General features: G+C 52.8%; 4 protein-coding genes across 4 annotated transcripts; 1 reads left to right on the top strand and 3 right to left on the bottom strand.

The window, feature by feature from the left end:
- Positions 1-1479: 1479 nt before the first annotated feature.
- On the bottom strand, positions 1480-4145 carry G647_03820 (uncharacterized protein; the record flags this gene model as incomplete). Its single annotated transcript, XM_008728165.1, has 5 exons — positions 1480-2410; positions 2459-2802; positions 2869-3500; positions 3592-3772; positions 3828-4145. 5 exons carry the CDS (start codon positions 4143-4145, stop codon positions 1480-1482), a joined length of 2406 nt encoding a protein of 801 aa, XP_008726387.1.
- Positions 4146-8081: 3936 nt separating this feature from the next.
- G647_03819 (uncharacterized protein) lies at positions 8082-8885 on the bottom strand (the record flags this gene model as incomplete). The annotated part of the gene is made up of 3 exons (XM_008728164.1): positions 8082-8241; positions 8296-8395; positions 8459-8885. The coding sequence occupies 3 exons, from the start codon at positions 8883-8885 to the stop codon at positions 8082-8084; spliced, it is 687 nt and encodes a 228-aa protein (XP_008726386.1).
- A 729-nt stretch (positions 8886-9614) lies between these two features.
- On the bottom strand, positions 9615-11169 carry G647_03818 (uncharacterized protein; the record flags this gene model as incomplete). Its single annotated transcript, XM_008728163.1, has 2 exons — positions 9615-10948; positions 11001-11169. 2 exons carry the CDS (start codon positions 11167-11169, stop codon positions 9615-9617), a joined length of 1503 nt encoding a protein of 500 aa, XP_008726385.1.
- A 3358-nt stretch (positions 11170-14527) lies between these two features.
- G647_03817 (uncharacterized protein) lies at positions 14528-17161 on the top strand (the record flags this gene model as incomplete). The annotated part of the gene is made up of 1 exon (XM_008728162.1): positions 14528-17161. The coding sequence occupies one exon, from the start codon at positions 14528-14530 to the stop codon at positions 17159-17161; it is 2634 nt and encodes an 877-aa protein (XP_008726384.1).
- Positions 17162-18170: the final 1009 nt, after the last annotated feature.

The following is an 18170-nucleotide window of genomic DNA, read 5'->3' as shown; positions in this document are numbered from 1 at the left end:
GCCGGTGTTGGTGCTAGGCACGAATTGGCCCTTCAAGAGGTGCGGATGGGTGTATTCGAACTTCTGTGGTACGCACGCACGGATTAATTGGGTGTTCTCTTCTGTTCTGCGTTGTATTGTACTTTGGGCTGCTTCAAGACTGCACGACCGTACACTTGGGACATGATACAGTAGACAAAGTGATACATGACAGAGGGTCCAAGCAGGTGAGTTATGGAAACTAAGGTGAAGCAGGCTAAGGTATAGTACAGTACGGGCGATTCGGTTGCATGGAGGTTCCTTCTCTCTAAACATAAACGCGCGTACATCCCTCCATACGTATACGTACCTCGTCTTCAGGGTAGGGACAGCAGCCTCGGCAGCAGCCTCTCAGGGCGACATCGCCGATGTTACAGCCGATGAGATTGGCGCGGTCTCTTCTTCTACAAGACATGGCCGGGTGATGCGTGTGAGGGCTTGTCGGATTTCAACAAGGTGTGAGATTTCGAAGAAATATGGTCTCGTTACGTCGAGTAGTGTACATTGGGGGATGGTCAAAGGAAGGAGCCGGCGATATAATGGTTCTTACAATTGACGTGACGAGCGACTGACTGAGTTATTGTAATTAGCGATGACTCAGACTCAGTGTCTCGGCTCTTCGGTGACCACTGCAAGGTGCCTTTTGTAGGCTAGCTTCTTGGGGCATGGCGGGCATTACATAGAATGCTGATTTCTCCGACGATTTCGTCCCAGTAGATAATTATCATTTTCAGTGTCGCCAGAGTCAACGTCCACGGCAAGCTGATGGAATCTGCATTACCCAGTGCATCATCGACAGTCTTAACACAGATTTTCTATATCAAGGTCACAGTTATAACTGATGGCGTATCGAGTACTCTGTCCTACCAAACGCCTCATGTAAAGCAGCCTCCCGGAGGGGCGGCGTGCCATGAGGGCGACAATTCGTTCCGACTCGTTGAAACGTCCGTGACCGTCCCTTCACGATCCTGAATCCCAAGGACAAGCCAGCACCATACAGACAGTATACAATGGTCCCAAGGCCACTTCAAGCACCGAATTCGTTCAAATCCAGAAGCCCAAAATCCATCTCCATCATCAAAGCGTAGTGGTCATTAAAAACCCAAATCCAAGGTCAAGCCGGTGTCTACAGACAGCATACAATGAAGTCCAATCTTGGGCCCCTTCAAGCATCCTCACTTCATATGCAGAAGCCCAAACTCCCTCTCTGTCATCAAAGCGTAAGTGGTCATCCCAATCCCGAGTCCAAGGTCAAGCCAGTGTCCTCAGGCACCGTACAACTGAATCCAACGCCACATCAAATCCATCAAACCCAAGTTTCCGAAGCAAGTCAGCCACCTCCAACGCCTTCGCTCAACTGGTAACCGGACAATAAACATGCCCGGAATGAACAAAACTGATCCTGGGGCAACGACGCGAAGAAGCCCATCGACACAGTGCATCTCCCTATCCATCCACACCTTACCTGAAATAGCCCGGAACCAGTAAATCAAATCCCTTCTCCCGATCCTCCAGCAACTCAAATCCCCTCAGGTCGACCTCAAGCTTCTCCGCCACGTCCTTTTGCCGGAACAGCATGTCGTTCATCAGTTGCGTGCCCTCATTGCGATCACCCAGCGGGTCGTCCAGTATTACCTCTGCCTGCTTGAAGAGGATTCTGACAACAGTGCCGTCCATACCATCGAACTCGCTGGTGCCCCGCAATTCAGCAATGTCCAACGCTTTGGACAGGTAGTTGAGTGCCTTCTTGTGATTGTCTTGTTCAAACTCCGTGCATGCCAACTTGTAGCATGCCGCCGCTGTGAGAGGGTGCATCGGGTTAAAGTCCTTCGATATCTGCCTGGTCTGATCGTACGATCGTGCTGCTTGTATGTATTGTCCTTGCACAAACTCCAGGTTGCCGTATGCGTAATACAAGTTGGCCGTGAAAAGCCGGTTGCGGCCCTTCTCCTTGTTCAGCACGCCTTCGCACTTTTGGTACATGCTATATGCCTGGGTGTAGTGCTCCTGCAGGAAATGAACACGGCCAATCTGCAGATAGTTGAGTGCGAGCAGCGATGCGGCCTCGTCGCCGATCGATTCCCGTATCACGACAGCCCTCTCCAGCCATTCGAGGGCGGCTTCGAAATTGCCTTCGGCGGTTTCTAGGTTGCCGAGGTTGGAGAGGATGGTTGCGATTTCGGCATGGTCGTCTGGCAAGATGCGAGACCGGATAATGTAGCATTGTTCCAGAACCCCTCTGGCGCTCCGAAGCTTGTTGAGTTCGTAGTAGGTCACGCCGGCGGTGTTGAGAAGGTGGGCATAGTCTAGGCTTTCTTTATTCTGGGCAGCGGCACGGGCAATATCCACGAGGTTCAGTGCTTCTTCGTAGTCGGCAATTTCGAAGAGGTACCTAATGGACGGTATGGGTTAGCAGCTGTCTACCTTGATATCACCGGACACGTACCATGCGGCGTTAGCGAGGAGTTTGACAAGAATGTCGGCGGATGCCATGCCCTTCAGGGGAATATCATCTTCCGGTCGATTGCTGGTGTAGGCCTTATATTTGAGTGCGAGAGTGACAACATGCTGAATCCACAGCTGGCAGTTCTCCCAGTACTCAGTCAACGGTCGGCCATGGGACTGCTTAGGGAAAGCATCGAACAACAACAGGACCATCGCGTCAAAGAAGTCAATCAACTCATCCTTGCCTTGATAGCTGACAGCTTCCTGTACCGTACGATGTATAGCCATGTCGCGGCCGGTTTTCTTGATCAAATCCTTGGCGAACAACTCGTTGATTGCCTCGATGAGTCTGGATGACGGATTGATGACGGTCTGGAGAGAAGTGCCGCCACCCGACTTGACCACATTGGTGTTGTGGGAGGCCGTCCGACAAAACTCGAGTCTGCTGGTGAGCATGTTCTGGTCGCTTGGCAGAAACAGATCGATCAAGATTCTATCGGGTGCCAAAAGCGACAGGCCCGACAGGATGTTCTTAGCAGGTTCGGTAAGGTTCTTGAACGATATGTTCCAGATTGTGTCCAAGACACGGATGAGAGGATCGCGCTCGGATATTTGTCGTCGGGGAAGACGCTGATAGCTCTCGTTGAACATTTCCATCAACGCCCGCGCTGTTCCCGTGGGGTTGATTTCCGTGTCGAGAATCAGCGTCGCCGCGTGACGGATGGCAATGGGCAGACCGCCAGTTTTCTTCAGTAGTGCAGAGATGGCAGCCTCCTCAATCTCCACCATCATATCCTCGCTGTTGAGGTGGGTTGACTGCCATGCTTCGCCAAGGCAAGTGAGGAAGAGATGTCTTCTTTCAATGTCGTTGAAGAGCTGGACGGTTTCGCCGCGACGTTGGTCATCCTCAAGGAAATTGAAGTATGATCGGGAGGTAAGAAGCATAGCACCACGGCCCCCATTGGGCCAATATCCCTTGAGGAGCTGTGCGCGTTCGGCATTGTCATATATCAAAAGCCAGCGTTTCTGCGTGTGACCTGCAGATGCGGTCAGCCAGTGTCATCACAGCGGGATTGGAGATGTAATCGCCCCATAACGCCCCAAGTAGTGGAGAGCGGAGATACTCACGCAGCCATCGTAGCACACGCATCAGATTCTCATCGAAGGTGGCGTTTTTGTCTGCGCCAGGGAGCTCTAGCGCTAGAGCAATGTCGGTAAAACTCTGACGCAGAGCACCCTTCGTTTCGGCTTGAACCCAGAAGACGGCGTTATAGTGTTTTCGATGCCTCCGTGCGTATTCTAGTGCAATCTATCCGGAGAGGTCGGTTCAGCTGCCATCACAGATCAGGCTATTGCGGGCTTACCTGCGTTTTTCCTATACCGCGCCGACCATAAATTGTATAGGTGCGAATAGCGGGGGTTTCCTGTAAACCGAGCCATTCATGGATGTTCTCAAGGTCTTTCTCTCGACCTATGAAGTGGTCCGCTCGTAAGTGAGGAAGAGTATCCAGGGGGAAGATTGCCTTCTCGCCAGCATCCATCTGCTCTTGACGCAGGCGCAGCCCGTCGGCACCGTAGCGAGTATCTTGTGAGTGGTTGATCCTATTATTAGTGGTCACGTCTCGAAGATGCCTGATTGTTTTGGCCAGAGACTCATACGTCTCCGCCCGTCTCGGCTCCATGTCGCTCATCCAATTAGCCTGGAAATCTTGATCTGTCCCGCAGTATCAGAAGAACCCTTCGTGTGGCAAAGAGCGCGGCCATACCGTCATAGTTCCTTTGCATATAGTCAATAGAGATTTTGAGAAGGCCTATCAAAGGCTCAAAGGTATCTGCCAGTTCGGTACGTATATTGTTGATTTCGTTCGTCTTGTTCTCTAGCTGTCCACGGATAGAGTTGACCAGGAGCTCCAGATTTCTCTGCAGCTCTTTCAGCCAGCGTTGTGTGGCTTTGAGCTTCACGTCCGAGTCGACCGAGAGCTATGATGAATCAGGACCCGAGCACCCCTCAGCGGATCCACAAACACCTCATACCTTAACATTGAGGTAGGCAAGACGCCAGAGGGTGGATGTGTCGATGGTCTCGACCTCGACGATTTCCGGATCGGTATCATTTGTCAATTCGATCACGAGATCCTTTATGAGCTCGTCGAATCTCCAGAGCCCTGGAATCGCCGGGTCAGCATTTTGACGCAGCGACAGTGGCCACAAACATCCGTGCAAGAAAAAGCAACATAAGTCTTGTACCTACACTTGTCAAATTGTGTTAAGCCAAGCAGGACAGTGGATTTCATAGCTTGGTTTGCCCTCTGCGCCGCCGTCTTTTCTGTGTAAACATATCCTCCGAACGATTCGTGGTCGGTGAAGCCATTTGATTGCTCCGTGTCGGCTCTGCTTAGCGGATATAAGGAATTGGCATACTTAAATTGCTCGATGAGGAACCGCCGCGAGTCGCTACAGATGTCAACGAGGCTTTCATAGGGTGACAAGGTTTAGAAAGGGTCGCCATACCCGAAATCTGCAGCCGCGGTCAGTCTCGAGTGATGACAATGAACCCATGAGGCGCACCTAACTGCCATTCATCCTCCCGCATATGTGACGGCACTGGAAGAGGCTGGCCGCCCGACATGATAGTAGAGTAGAGTCAGTAAGGCTGAGAAATTCAAAGGCTCGCCCAGAAGCTGAATTGACTGAAGAGCAGCACAAACTAGGAGGACGACAAGCTGTAGTTAGAGAGAGACAAGGCAGCAGAGAGACCGGACGGAGAAAGACCTGAACAGGGGAAGGGCGCAGTTTATCAAGACATGGGAAGGGCCCGTATGCACAGTACTGAATTGTGTGAGAGGGGTATTGCATCTCAGTGGTTGCCTGTGCTGCAACTGTGAGTTGTGAGAGACGCGCGGAGCCCGCCGTCACCCCCCACGTCCCTTTGAGGCGAGCAGAGCTCGAGAGGCGGCAGGCAAGTTGCTGTTGCATATGCACCTATGCGATGGCATCTCCCAATAGCGAGAAGGATGTGCTTGGAAAGGAAGAATGTGCCAGCGTTGTCGGGCGTTGGAAGTTTTGTGAACTAATGCAATACCCTGCAGGCGACGACCAACCAAATTGAGCATCTCTCGCTAAGCGCACACAAGACATCCAGGAATCGTGGCAGCGATCTGGGGAAAATGCAGAACGAATAATCAGCCGATGTTGGGAAGCTGTCGTGACAAGTCGAGTTGGGAAATGCTTGCACCCACAACTCTACCGTGTGGAGAACAGGTTGAATCCTGGAAGGAAATCTGGGGTAGCGCCGGATGCATGGTACGAAGTTTGCACCACTCCACTATGAGGCAGCTTGAAACTGCATGTTGGATGGTCAAATTGAATCGAGGTGAGTGATGCTCATGAGCAACCACTCGGCTATTTATCAAACCTCAGTCACCATCCATGTTCTATGTATGTAGCGGTGTGTAGCAGTTAGGCCACCCATGCCGACAACGCCATGCGCTTGTAAAACTCATAGTAGGAAAGTAGTCGTACTTTGTACAAAAGGATATCGGCCGCTGCATCGTCCGAGAAGCCATTTGCACCAAGGCGAGCTGCAACGGACATGAAGCTCAAGGAGGACCTAAAATCAATGTCCACCTGTGACACGCTTCGCAGTCAAAGTTGCCGTAACGTATGATTTTGGCAGGCCGTAGACATTGCTGGTGAGTAAACGGGGCGTTGATAGGAGCTTGCGCTCAAGAGATCTAGTAACCACCAAGGTTGGCAGTTCCTGGAAATGCAGTCAGCGATTCTGGCGTGGCTCACAGGTACCTGAGGGTGTCACAAACCATGGTCATGAGTCTGCGAACAGACGACCACCAATTTCTCAACCGCACCGTATTCGCGCTTCTTCTGAGAAGAGACGAGTTTCTGCCATGGACGCGCCTTCTCTTGCACAGCGGGATAGCCACGGGGGTCGAGGGTCTTGAAGAAATCGGCGTCGGTGCAGATCTCACGCATGGTGTCGCACTCGTTTCGGGGAGCCATCTGGATGACTAGAACGCCTTGTGTTAGCCTGACATGACCAGAAAAGGGTCCTCAGAATGGACGGGCCAACCTTTGCCTGGAATGTATGCTGGGACTGGCGTTGCAGATGAGGTCCGACGCGAAGTGATATGTATGTTGTGGTTGGGCGTGGGCGCGGAACGGCTGGAGATCGGAAGGGCTGTGCTGTGTTGTGCTGGGAACGCTAGTATCTTGCACCGCCGCCCAAGCTGTCAGTCCAGTCTGAATGCTTGTACGGGATCCGACTTGGGACCTGAAGAATAATGCCAGCTCACCTTTGAGAATGGAGATTATGATTCGAGAATGATGTGTGGTAGCGTAGAGCAGAAGGAAAAGTGCAGGGAGAAATTTATGAGGCGCAGCTCAAGTTGTCCACCGCCAAACAGAGGTCACTTCACTTTCTTTTCGTTATCACCAGGCGTGAGTGAGGGGCAGGTGACGGGCCATTAACTACCTGCTGCTTATGGTAGGCAGGCACGCCAGCTCAGACCCGCCTGTCATTCATTCCAGCCACTATACACTGCCATTCAAACTCCAATTACGCCCCTACTCGCAAGGAACAACGCGGCGCACAAAGTGGTGAAGGAGGGGATGTCCGCTCTCATGATCCCGTTCGGCTTGCGAGGGCGGTCTGCTGAAGAGGCTAGAGTCACCCAGCCGCGATAACAGGTCGGATCAGTTGTTGTTCACGCGGTTCACATTTCTGTTGATAAGGTCGAGGCTGAGTCTAGCACATCCTGCAACAAAGATCGCTCTTTCCAGAACATCCCTGCGGTTCGAATCATCTCCACACTTAGCTGCATGCACTCGCTCTTCGTGCTTTCTAGGCCGCCACCCCCCCTGGTCTGCAGCTGGGGTATAGTCGGTATTCACGCCAACTGGTTAGAGGGTCTCTCATGCCTTCGTTGCAGTATTCCTCCCTCGCTTGCGCATCAGAGGAAGGGACATGACATCCTATGAGATGGCGACACCCCCGCCTCAAATGGCACCAAGTTCCTAGCCTACCCCGGTATCGTTGACCGATGGACTGGAGAGCAAAGCCTAACTTCTCTTTTGGACACGAGGATATTCGCCCCTTAGCGCGTTGGGCCTGAGATATTTCATGTGCTGAAGCAAGTCGCCCGTTTTTGCGCTTGCGAAATCAGGAACCGAGCCCGGCCTCCGGTCGCGATTCCTGATCCATACTGTGTGCATGGTGACTTGCGCCTCGACGCAAGGCCAGTGACTTACTGCAGCTATGCCTGCGTATCATGAAAGATTGCCCCTTGTTGTGAAAGACCTGCGCCACATCTCGGCATTACCATCAGGACACCTTCGTGATGACGATTGCACGGCATTCGACGGACTCGCGCTTGGCTACGCCCTCGGGAGCATTTGGGTTGTCAAAGGAGACATGGGGGCAGACTACACCCTCTGTTAGCCACCGCAGAGAGTCACCATTGGAGATTGACATGACTTGCATCGCGCCCCTCCTTCTTTTCGGTCGGAATCGAACGCCAGGAAGATGGCCATCTCCTCATTGCGCTGTTTATCAATCCAGTACCTGCTAGGACTTAGCTGGAATTGTTGTGACGTTGTATTGCTCACCATTGTTGATTCGGATTGTACTGGAGGTAGTAGACCTCTCCTACTCGATCTGGAAGGATTCTGTCGGTCGGCATGAGGTCGTCCGCGTCAACTGTCCGTGAGTCACAGAACGCAAGCGGCCTGTCTTCCAAAACTTTATTCAGAGGGCGCCAGGTACTTTCGAACATCAGTACAGGACAAGCGGTCACACAGTCGGGCGTGGAAACTCACTTCAGGATTCGAATGCGGTATCCCGGTTGGAGGTACGTGCTCCAATCTGCTTTCGGTAGGTGACGCTTCACAATATTGGGAGCTGAATGGAACGTGACGTCTGCAATCAGCGAGTTCCTCGTCAGTTTCCACGCTTGCACGCACGGTGAATCGTTTGGCCTACCGTTGTGAGCGCCTTTTGCTGGACCTTCGATGAGCAGTGGATCATAGACATCAAATTCAGAGCGATGGAAAGAATCGTTCTTTCTCAATCGGATGTCGTAAACCATCACCCTTTCCGCATTGAATCGCTTCTTCAGTATTTGCTCGGTTTCCGCCCGGTATCTGTCAGTGTCCGCAGCCGTTGCAAATTGCTGGTATCGGGACGGGTATTCCTGGAACTCGAAGCCACAATCATCAAAGTTGAGTTCAGGATGCTGACGCACGTCCTTTACTAGAATCCCAGAATGGCGTTCGTACTCTAGATTATCTAGCTTCGTGACATTCGGGTCGAGACCTTCGTCTTTGCCGGGTAGATAGAGGTATGGTTTCTCGGTCTCATAAAGTGGCAGTCTGGCAAGATATTCGAGGGTAGTACGTACGTCCGGCATGGCTCAAGTCAAGGTCAGACTGAAACCAAAGAACTAATGCTATGAATTGGCCCCTGGAGAAAAGCTGCCGGAAACTTTGAAAGCAAGAACTCGGACAGGTTCAGCCTGGATGTTAAACGAAGTCTCAGGTGAGATAGAGGTCGTGTTAGATCAGGATTTGACAATGGTTGGCAGTGACGTGATCAAAGCGTGTGCTTTGATGCATATCGTGCTGGTGACATCTTCACTGTGGCAGTGCGCATGCAAGAAGTGCAATGCAGCAGCATAAGATTCACCATGAATGGGTGAGGTGTAAATGAACCTGAAGTTGATGGTGAAGAGAGAGTGGTTTGACCGGATAATTGCCGCTCCAGGCCTTTGGCTCCGGCCCCCAAAGCCGGAATACGGAATAACGACATTCCGCTCACCTTGTTTCCCTCCCTGTGACGGCCATCGCGCATTCTTCCACAACTTCTCGCCTGAAGATATATTGCTATACCTGATTACAGGTAGTGTCACGTCCTGTTCGTGCATGTGACCTATGAATTCTACACTCTGCTCAAGGCAAGTCTCTACAGCTGACCGTTCAGAGCTTTAACTCTGTTACAGAATAAACCCTTTTGACCCCTGGACCTAAAGAACCTACCAGAAAAAACAGACCGGGTATTATTTGCATGCCCTTCGACCAGTCCCTCTAAACTAAGCTCGAGATGCCGACCTGACACTAACGGCAGTTTGCGATGCCTCCCTTCACGCTGGCGACCAGATTTGAAAGACAAGCTGCAACATCTGAAAAACAAGGGTCAGCGCAGTGATGATTAGCACAGCCCAGAGTGCAAACCAAGCCAGTAGATTGCGACGATCCCTCCACAGTCTTCGGAAAGAATGAGGATTGCGACCCATACTCAGCTTCTGTAGCTGAATGAGCTTCTTCGCCAGGAAGGGGAAGTCGGCAATTGGCACGTAATTTTCTGCCGGCTCTGCATGGAGTTGTGCATATAGCAGCTCCACGTCCTGGTTGTCCTTGGTTGCCGTGCATAATGTCTTCAAAAGAGGGTCACACTCTTCTCCAATCTCAGCAAGTCTTCGCCTGATGCTTTTCCTTGACGCAGAATTCCGTGCAAAGATCAATTGGTACGAAAGCAAAACTTCCGCGAGATACCCTTCAAACTCTACTCCTTGGAGTACACCGAGTGGTTGGCTTGATGCATGCTCCCGCTGTTGCTGTATGAAGACATCGGAGAGGAGTGTTTGTGGTTCGTCCCGGCAAAGCAACAGGCAGATTGATGGATGCTTGAAGACATAAAGCTTTTTCTCCTGCTGGTTGTACTCCAGGTGCTGACCCAAAGTCGCCGTCCATTGGAGGGTCACGCCCACGATATCCTTCAGACTGTGCCATGAGATATACGCCGCTGTAACGCATGCAGATTCGACGTCTCGGCTTCCAAGCGTGTCGTCCTGGATGGAGAGACCTGGGCTGGGGAATAGTTTCCCAAACCTGCCTGCAACACGATGCAGAGGCTGGTTTTGCCATTTTTCGATCGGAAGGTTGGTATTGCGAATAATCGGATCTGGGCGGATGCCAGCTCGCCGCCGCGGTGGAAGGCGTCCTGTCAGCCGAAAGGACGGGGTGGCCACGTCCGGCAAGGGGTCCCAGAGGCCAGTCAGCCACCCAGTCACTTGGAAAGCAAGGTGAGTAGGTAAGTCTCCATGAGTGTCACGCAACAAAGACCAGGTACCGCCATTCTTGTCCAAATCCCGTTTGGTGGCACTCCTTAGACGATCCGTAACATCACCAAGTGTTATCTCCCCGTAACCGAACAAGCTCCCAGCAACCTCTCCGACTAGTTGGCGCACTTCTGTCATGGCGGAAATGTCGTCGTATCTTTGACATGGTTCTACCCCTGCAAGAGTCGCAACTATCAGACTATCCCAGAGTGGAATGAGTTTCGATTGCAGGTGCTTGAGGTACCATAACCACGACTTTTGTCGCAGTGGATCGAGCTCCTCCTTCCCAGTCACGGCTAGACGGAGTGCCTGCGTGACACTCTCCAGTCTAATCGTAGCCCTCTGTAGCTTTGCAGCTGCATGAGAGTCAGATTCATTCTTCATCGGGAACGATCGGTATGCACATACCTTCAAGTTCAGTCTCCATGGATCCCTTCCCCGTCCCCGTGGATGTCCCTATCTTTGAAAGCACTGCCGCTCTCCATGATTTGGTCCTTGAGAGCGGTGTCGGATGGAAGGCGGACACCGGGATTATGGAAGCGCTACTGCGACTGCTTTTGCTGTTTGACTCCTCCATCTCAGTGACCGCGACGTACATGTCGTGCTTGCCACCGTGGAGGAAAGCGGATCAAGGGCTGTGCTGGAACTCTGTACCACTTGGAGGAGAAATTCCGGGTCGCATGAGCGGTTTAATACCCTAATGCCGTGAGCTGTAGAGCCGCATGAAGCCCACACGCCCGTTCTGGGTGTCTCAGCGCCCGATTCGCTGGATTCGCCCTGTCTCGAGTGGCAGAGTGCATGCTTGACATGAGCAGAATGACCCGATGCGCAAGCCCTGCCGCAGGAGATACAGTAACGATGCACCTGTGACTAGAGCTTGCTTTTGGAAGAGAGCGAGACGAGGCGCTAGCCGCCCCTCCAGCTGCAAGGCAGCCACCTCTTGACCGTCTCCCTGCACAGACTCATTAGTTCGTCTACCGCGAGCCAACGCATCACTTTCAGCACCGCCGCAATGCGCTCTTCGCCCAACTGGCATAGAGAGCGAACCCCTTGCTCTTAGGCCGGATTCTTTTCGTCCGGAAACTTTGAGGAGGTAGAACACACAACCATGACTGTCAAGCTTACCTTGCCCTAGCTTCCAGTTGTTGCTTCTCTCACCTTATCATCAATGTCCATACCCCAAGTCGGATGCCATCACTTCGAGTTTTGAGCTTGGGCCGTCATGACACTGCCACCGCTCTGCACTGCCGCATGTTGGCGATTGGACAATCGAGGCGACATCAGAGCGTCAATGTGCGAATCTTGGCCGCTGCTGCATTCGTGCACGTGAGAAGGCGAAACCGACAGTCATGAGTCATTTAGGATTGAGGCCGGCCAACAGGACCTCCAGTTGAGTATCCGTGAAACGTGAAAAAAGAGCCGGAGCTACGTGACTGCCGGACTTCGAAGGGAAGACCTTAGCTGAGGCGTCATCTTTGCCCCAGGGCGAGGTGCAGTCAGGTCAATACTATTTCGAGGCGAAGGACGACGACCTTGGTTGAAGTCTGCCAGCTTTGCATTTGCGACCTCGACTATACTCATTGCTGCAAGCCTCTCGTTATATACGGTGACTATTAACAGAGCTTGGGCGGTGTCACAGCAGGATTCGCAAGCGCTGTTCCGGCACCCGGGGAAGCTGCTTCAGAACTGGTGGGACAGAGAACATCGGATTCGGGAGTGCGTCAAATACAGATTGCCCTTTCACAGGTATACGATGGGGCACCCACCTCAGACTCCCCGTGACTGTACCGGATGAACAGCAATCAGAGGCAGTTCCGGAGCTACCAACCTCCTATGTACGGCTCCCTGGCGCAACCGTTCCTCTCTGCCACCGCCACTGCCAAAGAGTTACTTGTGAGGCTTGATGGGACTCAAACGGAAAGTCCTAGGGTCCAGGGATCTGAGTGCTAAAGCCTCAGGGCAGCTCAAGCCCAAGAAACGACCCCTGCTTATGGCATCACTCCAGGATGCAAGAATTAGTCGAGAACCTACGGACTTTGTTGTGGATGCTCCTCGTCACAAGCGAGCCGCTGTCATTGCTTTCCTCAGTGTCATGACCCATGACTGCTGCCCAGCGAGTATCAGACATGCGAACTGACCAGTCTGAAAGGAGCGTTTTGCTGTTACCCTTCAGAAGGTTTCCAAACAAAAGCATCGGCTCTCAATCGCTGCTCTGGCAGAGCTGACCTGTTATCCCAATTCGTTTCGCACCTGCATGTCCTCACCGCGACAGTGTCCCGCGCCCTTGTGCCTCAGTTTGCAACAGCACAATAATAGCCTCAAATCCATCCACGAGCACGAGTATGAACATACTCTCGGGTACGTTGATGTGTAGCAGACCGCATTCCCAGTTGCCGCCCTCACAACGTAATCAATGCTTGTTAAGCAGCAATTCGTCGACCACCAATTCGAATTGACCTTTCACATCTGTTCTTCTGGCTGTAGGCGCCTATCTATCGTGAGATCACGGGACATCCAAGAAGGGCATGCTTGCAGCTCAACGGCCTACCATCGGCAGCCGAAGTGTTGACAGTGCGAGGCTTACCGCATGACAATGTGAGGTGTTGCCGGCGGTGAACACGTACTCCCTATCCTAAGGTGAGATGTTGGCATAGCCTTACCTCCACCTCAGTTTGCCTTCACTTCTTCAGCAACCACCTTCATTAGTTTTCCGTCATTGACTAAGATAACTAGTAAATCCCTAGTTGAGCCCCTCCATTTCTCACTCACAGCTGAAGTCAAGTTCGACACTTCGTTCATTTTCGAACGCATGGCCTGGGTTTCGCTTGGTTACCAGCTTGTCATAGCTGGCATACGCCGCGCACTTCATCTGCCACTCGACTCCCACCGCGATTGAATCACACCCTGCCAGGCTGAAGAGGACCCAGCAGAACAACAGTGCGCCTGTTTTTATCCGGCCGCTGTATTGCGTTGAACTCTCTTCCCAGAGTTCTGGGAAGCATTTGGCCTAGGAGCTTGCGCCTTTGCCATTCTATCAGGAATTTGACATGGCCGTGCGATGGAATGACCGCTTCATTCAGGATGGGACTACCTTCGTCCGCGTTTGTGAGTACAACATTGACAACATACGCATACTTCTAAGTGCAAATGAGCTCGTAGAAGAGCTTGAGCTTGACACGTTGGAGGATATCTAAAAAGGTATTGTTATGCTTATCTTGTGCTTGGCTGTGTCTTGTGACCGAATGCGCCGGTGCGTACTCCGTACCAGTTACGATGTGAGGTGCGGTGACAATCCGCCCACCGCCCAGTAGATAGACAAGACGCATGTTGGGTGCGTGCCGGAGCGGAAGTCTTCACGAGCGGCGAAAATGCGCAACCAGATGCTGTTTTGATCTGCTTCAATCAGTGTTCGGTCGCCTCAGTTCATACATAGTCATCAGGCAGTAGATGCTCGAAACGCGTCTTTAGAGTGACGCGTTGCGATTCTGGGCGTCCTCCTCTATCAGCAGCCTGCAACCGCCCCCCGGAAAAGCGCCAACACTCGCCTCCGAGATGTTTAGCCCCCACCGATCTTGTCGACGCATCATAGGCTGGGCGGCTGCGTCGCCTAAGTTGACTAACTTACATAGCATTCCACTTCTCAACCCACACCGATGGCATCCGCGCGCCTCCTTTAAACTTCGCCCAGCGTGAGAGAGGCGCGTTGAAACAAGGGATTTTTTGCCAGAGGCTCAGGTGGAGTTTCTGTCATTATTGTGCCCTCCCTTTCGATACGGTCTGGTCGCAGACGTTTTGAACGCATAAATTTGGCTCAATCGTTGCTTATGCACTTGACGGTCGCGCAAAGCCAGGACAGGAAAACTCCACAATCTGTTGTGCCACTGACCATGGGCCTGGGGGAAACACACAGCGTGTTGGCTTAAGCCGTGTCCAGCATGGAGAACGGGGTTTCCAATCACCCCAGCACTGCGCAGAGGCATAAATTATTTGCTCAAAATCTGGTCGGTCACTTCACGTGGACGCTCGAGCGGCCAAAGAGCCGGCAGCATCTCTTCTTGCAGAGGAATATTTCGCGCATCCTAGCACATCACGAGGAACGGCTAAGAGCGCCCTCTTCTAGGGTTTCGCGGCCCTTATCTGCTGTAAATTTGCACAGCACTAGCGGCGCCTCGGGAAGCAGTAATCCGAGAGGTACTGGGCGAGATCAAGTGGTGAATAGTGCTGCAACAGACGACGCGCTCTCTTCGGCGCAGCTCGTCACCGCCTCGGATCAGGCTTCGACCACGGGAGCCGCCATGACGACGGTTCAGCAAACCCTTCAGTCGAGAGACAAGAAGCGAGAGAGCAGTATCCGACGAAGTACCAGATTTAAAGAAATTGTAGACAGAGTCTACCAGCAAGCCGGCGCCGAGCTGATTCTTGATTTGAGTAATATCCGGAAAAAGCTCAATTTCAAGACGAATTCTCTCGACGACGGTGAGAGACCTGCTAAGCGGCAAAAACGCGACTCGGTCCGGTGTTTATGTCACTTGACAGTATGGGACAACAGAGATGGCTTTGCCGCAGTACCACTTACCTCCAAGTCATCGTACTGCTGGGTGACTGGAGCAGAGAATGGTGCCCATGGCCACTTTGTGGACATCGAGCTCGACAAACCTTTTATTGTCCGGGCAGCAGAGATCCGGGTCCCTGTCACCACCAAAAACGTGTCGGCCCTGGAGGTAATAGACAAATATTTTCTGGAGTTCAAAATCATCCCTTGCAAAGCTGGCAGCCGCTGGCCACCGATGCCCATCTTGGGTAAAAGCGATGGCGATCATTTTGGTCACGACATCAAGCAGGACGGGTCAGAAGAGCTGCAAGGTGCCATTGTGGCTCGATACACACATCTTCCAACCCCTCCAGACATTAATGTCCCGCTCAGCGTGTTCTTCCTACACGAAGGGAGGACATATAGGACGAAATACGGCCTACAAGTGATATCGGCGTGGCAAAAGGCTGACGCCGGACGCGTTGAACAGGAGAGTAGAGGCCTGAATCTCGACTCCTTCCTCAGAGATCAGCCTGATGGCATTCATCCGCATGGAAAGGCCAAAAATCAACAATTGGAACCCCTGGTGGCATTCCTCCAGGAGAAGTCTCTTCCCAAGCCAGTACCACAAACCCAGCCAGAGGTATGCTACAGCTTCTCCGGTAGGTTTGCCCAGAGGCCAGACGTGGCGCAGGAATTCCGGAATGCCACCGTCAGGGGCTACCAATGTCCAGTATGCACGGCGACACGGTGTCGCAAGTTGGAAGAACTACAATTCCACCTCACGACCATGCACACAAAGTATACCTTTTCTGTGAAGCCTCGTATAGATCCCGCCACGAACGAGGTGTGTCAAGTTCACATCAAGGTGGATCAACCCAAGCGGTCCACTGCAAGGAAAGGAGCAGATAACGGAGAGATGTCGTGGGTAGCGCCAACCTCAGCATTCGACCTTCGAGGCTTCATGTCCGGTGACCACAGCTGGGTAGGCGGACCCGCTCCAATCAAGGTTCAACCCTCCAGCAGACCGACCATCGGGTATCCCTTAGCGGAAGATGTCCCTGATTTCCGCCTCTCCAATCGCAAGAAGATCAAACCCATCCCGCTGGAGACACGAGGAGCCGACGACGGGCCCGAATATATGTACACGTCAGTCTCTAACCGACCTGTCTCACCTGACGAAGACCCGCGTTCTGAATCAGACGATGAGATTGACAACGAATGGCAAATCGCCATGCAGATGGAACGACTAGACCTGATCGCGGAAAGGGGGAACTGGTCTCCCTATGAACGCGAACTGGCCAAGCGCTGGGATCGCCATCGCATGGAAGAGCAACTCGAGCATCCGGCCTACATTTCCAACTCGCTCATCAGGTTTGCCAGGAAGCATAGGCAGTGGTTGAGAAACTCCGGCGGCGACGAACTCCTACCCTGCTTCTTCGACTTCCTGGAGAGATTGAAGGAGCGCGACGTGATCGACAATAATGTGGTCATGGACGTGAATGAGCTGATCTTTGTGGACGATCCGCCGCAACCTTTTCCCACGACCACGGGAGGAACTACCCCGGTAGCGACGACGACTACGACGACTCCACGGCACGGGACTTCGATGCCCCCTCCTGCCACGCCGGTTCAACAAGTACCCGGACAAGTGCAGGAGCACGCGCCGCAGACGCTCGCGCCGAAATTGATGTGTCCTCTTTGCAGCAAAGTCGTCAAATTCAAACCCAAGCGCAACGCCGCCGTCTTCTGCCAAGACCCCAGGTGCGCGACGCCCTCCCAGAGGTATCACCTAGAATGCATCCTCCCTTCAACCACTTCGCGAAAAGGGAAGGAGAGGGCCGTCACACCCATCAGCGCCCAGGACGAGGCGCTCACGTCCATGTTGAGGGTATGGTCGTGTCAGGCGTGCAAAGCGAGGCGAAAGGGCCGGGCCACGTCAAAGGCAGAGGGATCGAGAGGTGGTGGGAAAAGCATGGCAAAGAATCCGAGTACCAGGTATAGGGAGCGCAGTGGGTTGGGAAGTGCACAGGTCTGACGGAGGCAGAAGGCAGAAGAGCGTGATTGGGATCGTCGTCGGCGGGAGGAGAGCGCAGATTGGACTTTCTAGGCAAGCAGGACCCCACCGCGAGGCGGTCAGGATCAGCTTTGGTGATATTTCGAGGGCAACGCCAGGGAGGGCTGCGTGGTATCGACGGTTCTTCGTGCTGTATGCGCAGAAGTTGACGTCGAGCCTTTGGGAATGTGTGGATGAATCAATGAATGACATTAGAACTGACCCTTGGTCCACTTCCCCATGAGCTGAGCTGTCCTAGCTGGTCGAGTCCCGTGTGTATGAAAGAAGAAATTGAGTGATGGTTGATACAGTGGCTGCTGGTTGCAGCGCTCAGGCTTTCATGCGTGTCCGGGTTGTCCACAAAATATGAAAAAGTACATCAGCACGCCAACGTGCCATCCACGGCACACGAGACGGCGCATTCTCTTTCAGAACTGGGAGCTTCGTTCGTCTCACTACAAGTCGGATTACAATTCTCACTAGACAGGAGGGTTTGGACCTGAACCCAAGATTCGGTCCTGAAGGTGAACCACAACGCGTCGCCAGTTACCCTCTTGCCTACGTGCCACCATCTGGCACGGGAATAGGTCGAGAACGAGACTCGGCTATCAGCGCAGCAAATCCGCCACTGTCAAGTGAAAGTGGGAGTCATGGAGAGAAGACATTGCAGTTGTAAACTTTTCAACTGTTCATTGGATTGCTTCGGGTCCGTTCGATCTTGCGACGTAGCAGATCTGGAGTCGGGCTCCGAGGGTATCTCATCCATTCAGGCGAGCAACGTCTTGTGTCGTTACCCCGGCCTGGGTTACCATGCGTGTTACTATGTCTCCAAAACGCCTTTTTTTCTTCCGTGGGCCCTTGATACACAATGCTTCCGAAATTATGTGGTACAAGATGCGCCGTGGCAAAGGCAATGCGGAGCCGTCGTGACCTTGGTCGTGCTGAGACGAAATGCGTGAGCGGTGGATTGAAATATCCAGAACCCGAATAC

The sequence above is a fragment of the Cladophialophora carrionii genome, assembly GCF_000365165.1.
Source record: "Cladophialophora carrionii CBS 160.54 unplaced genomic scaffold supercont1.3, whole genome shotgun sequence".
Taxonomy (NCBI): domain Eukaryota; kingdom Fungi; phylum Ascomycota; class Eurotiomycetes; order Chaetothyriales; family Herpotrichiellaceae; genus Cladophialophora; species Cladophialophora carrionii.
This window is presented reverse-complemented; position numbering and strand designations above follow the sequence as displayed.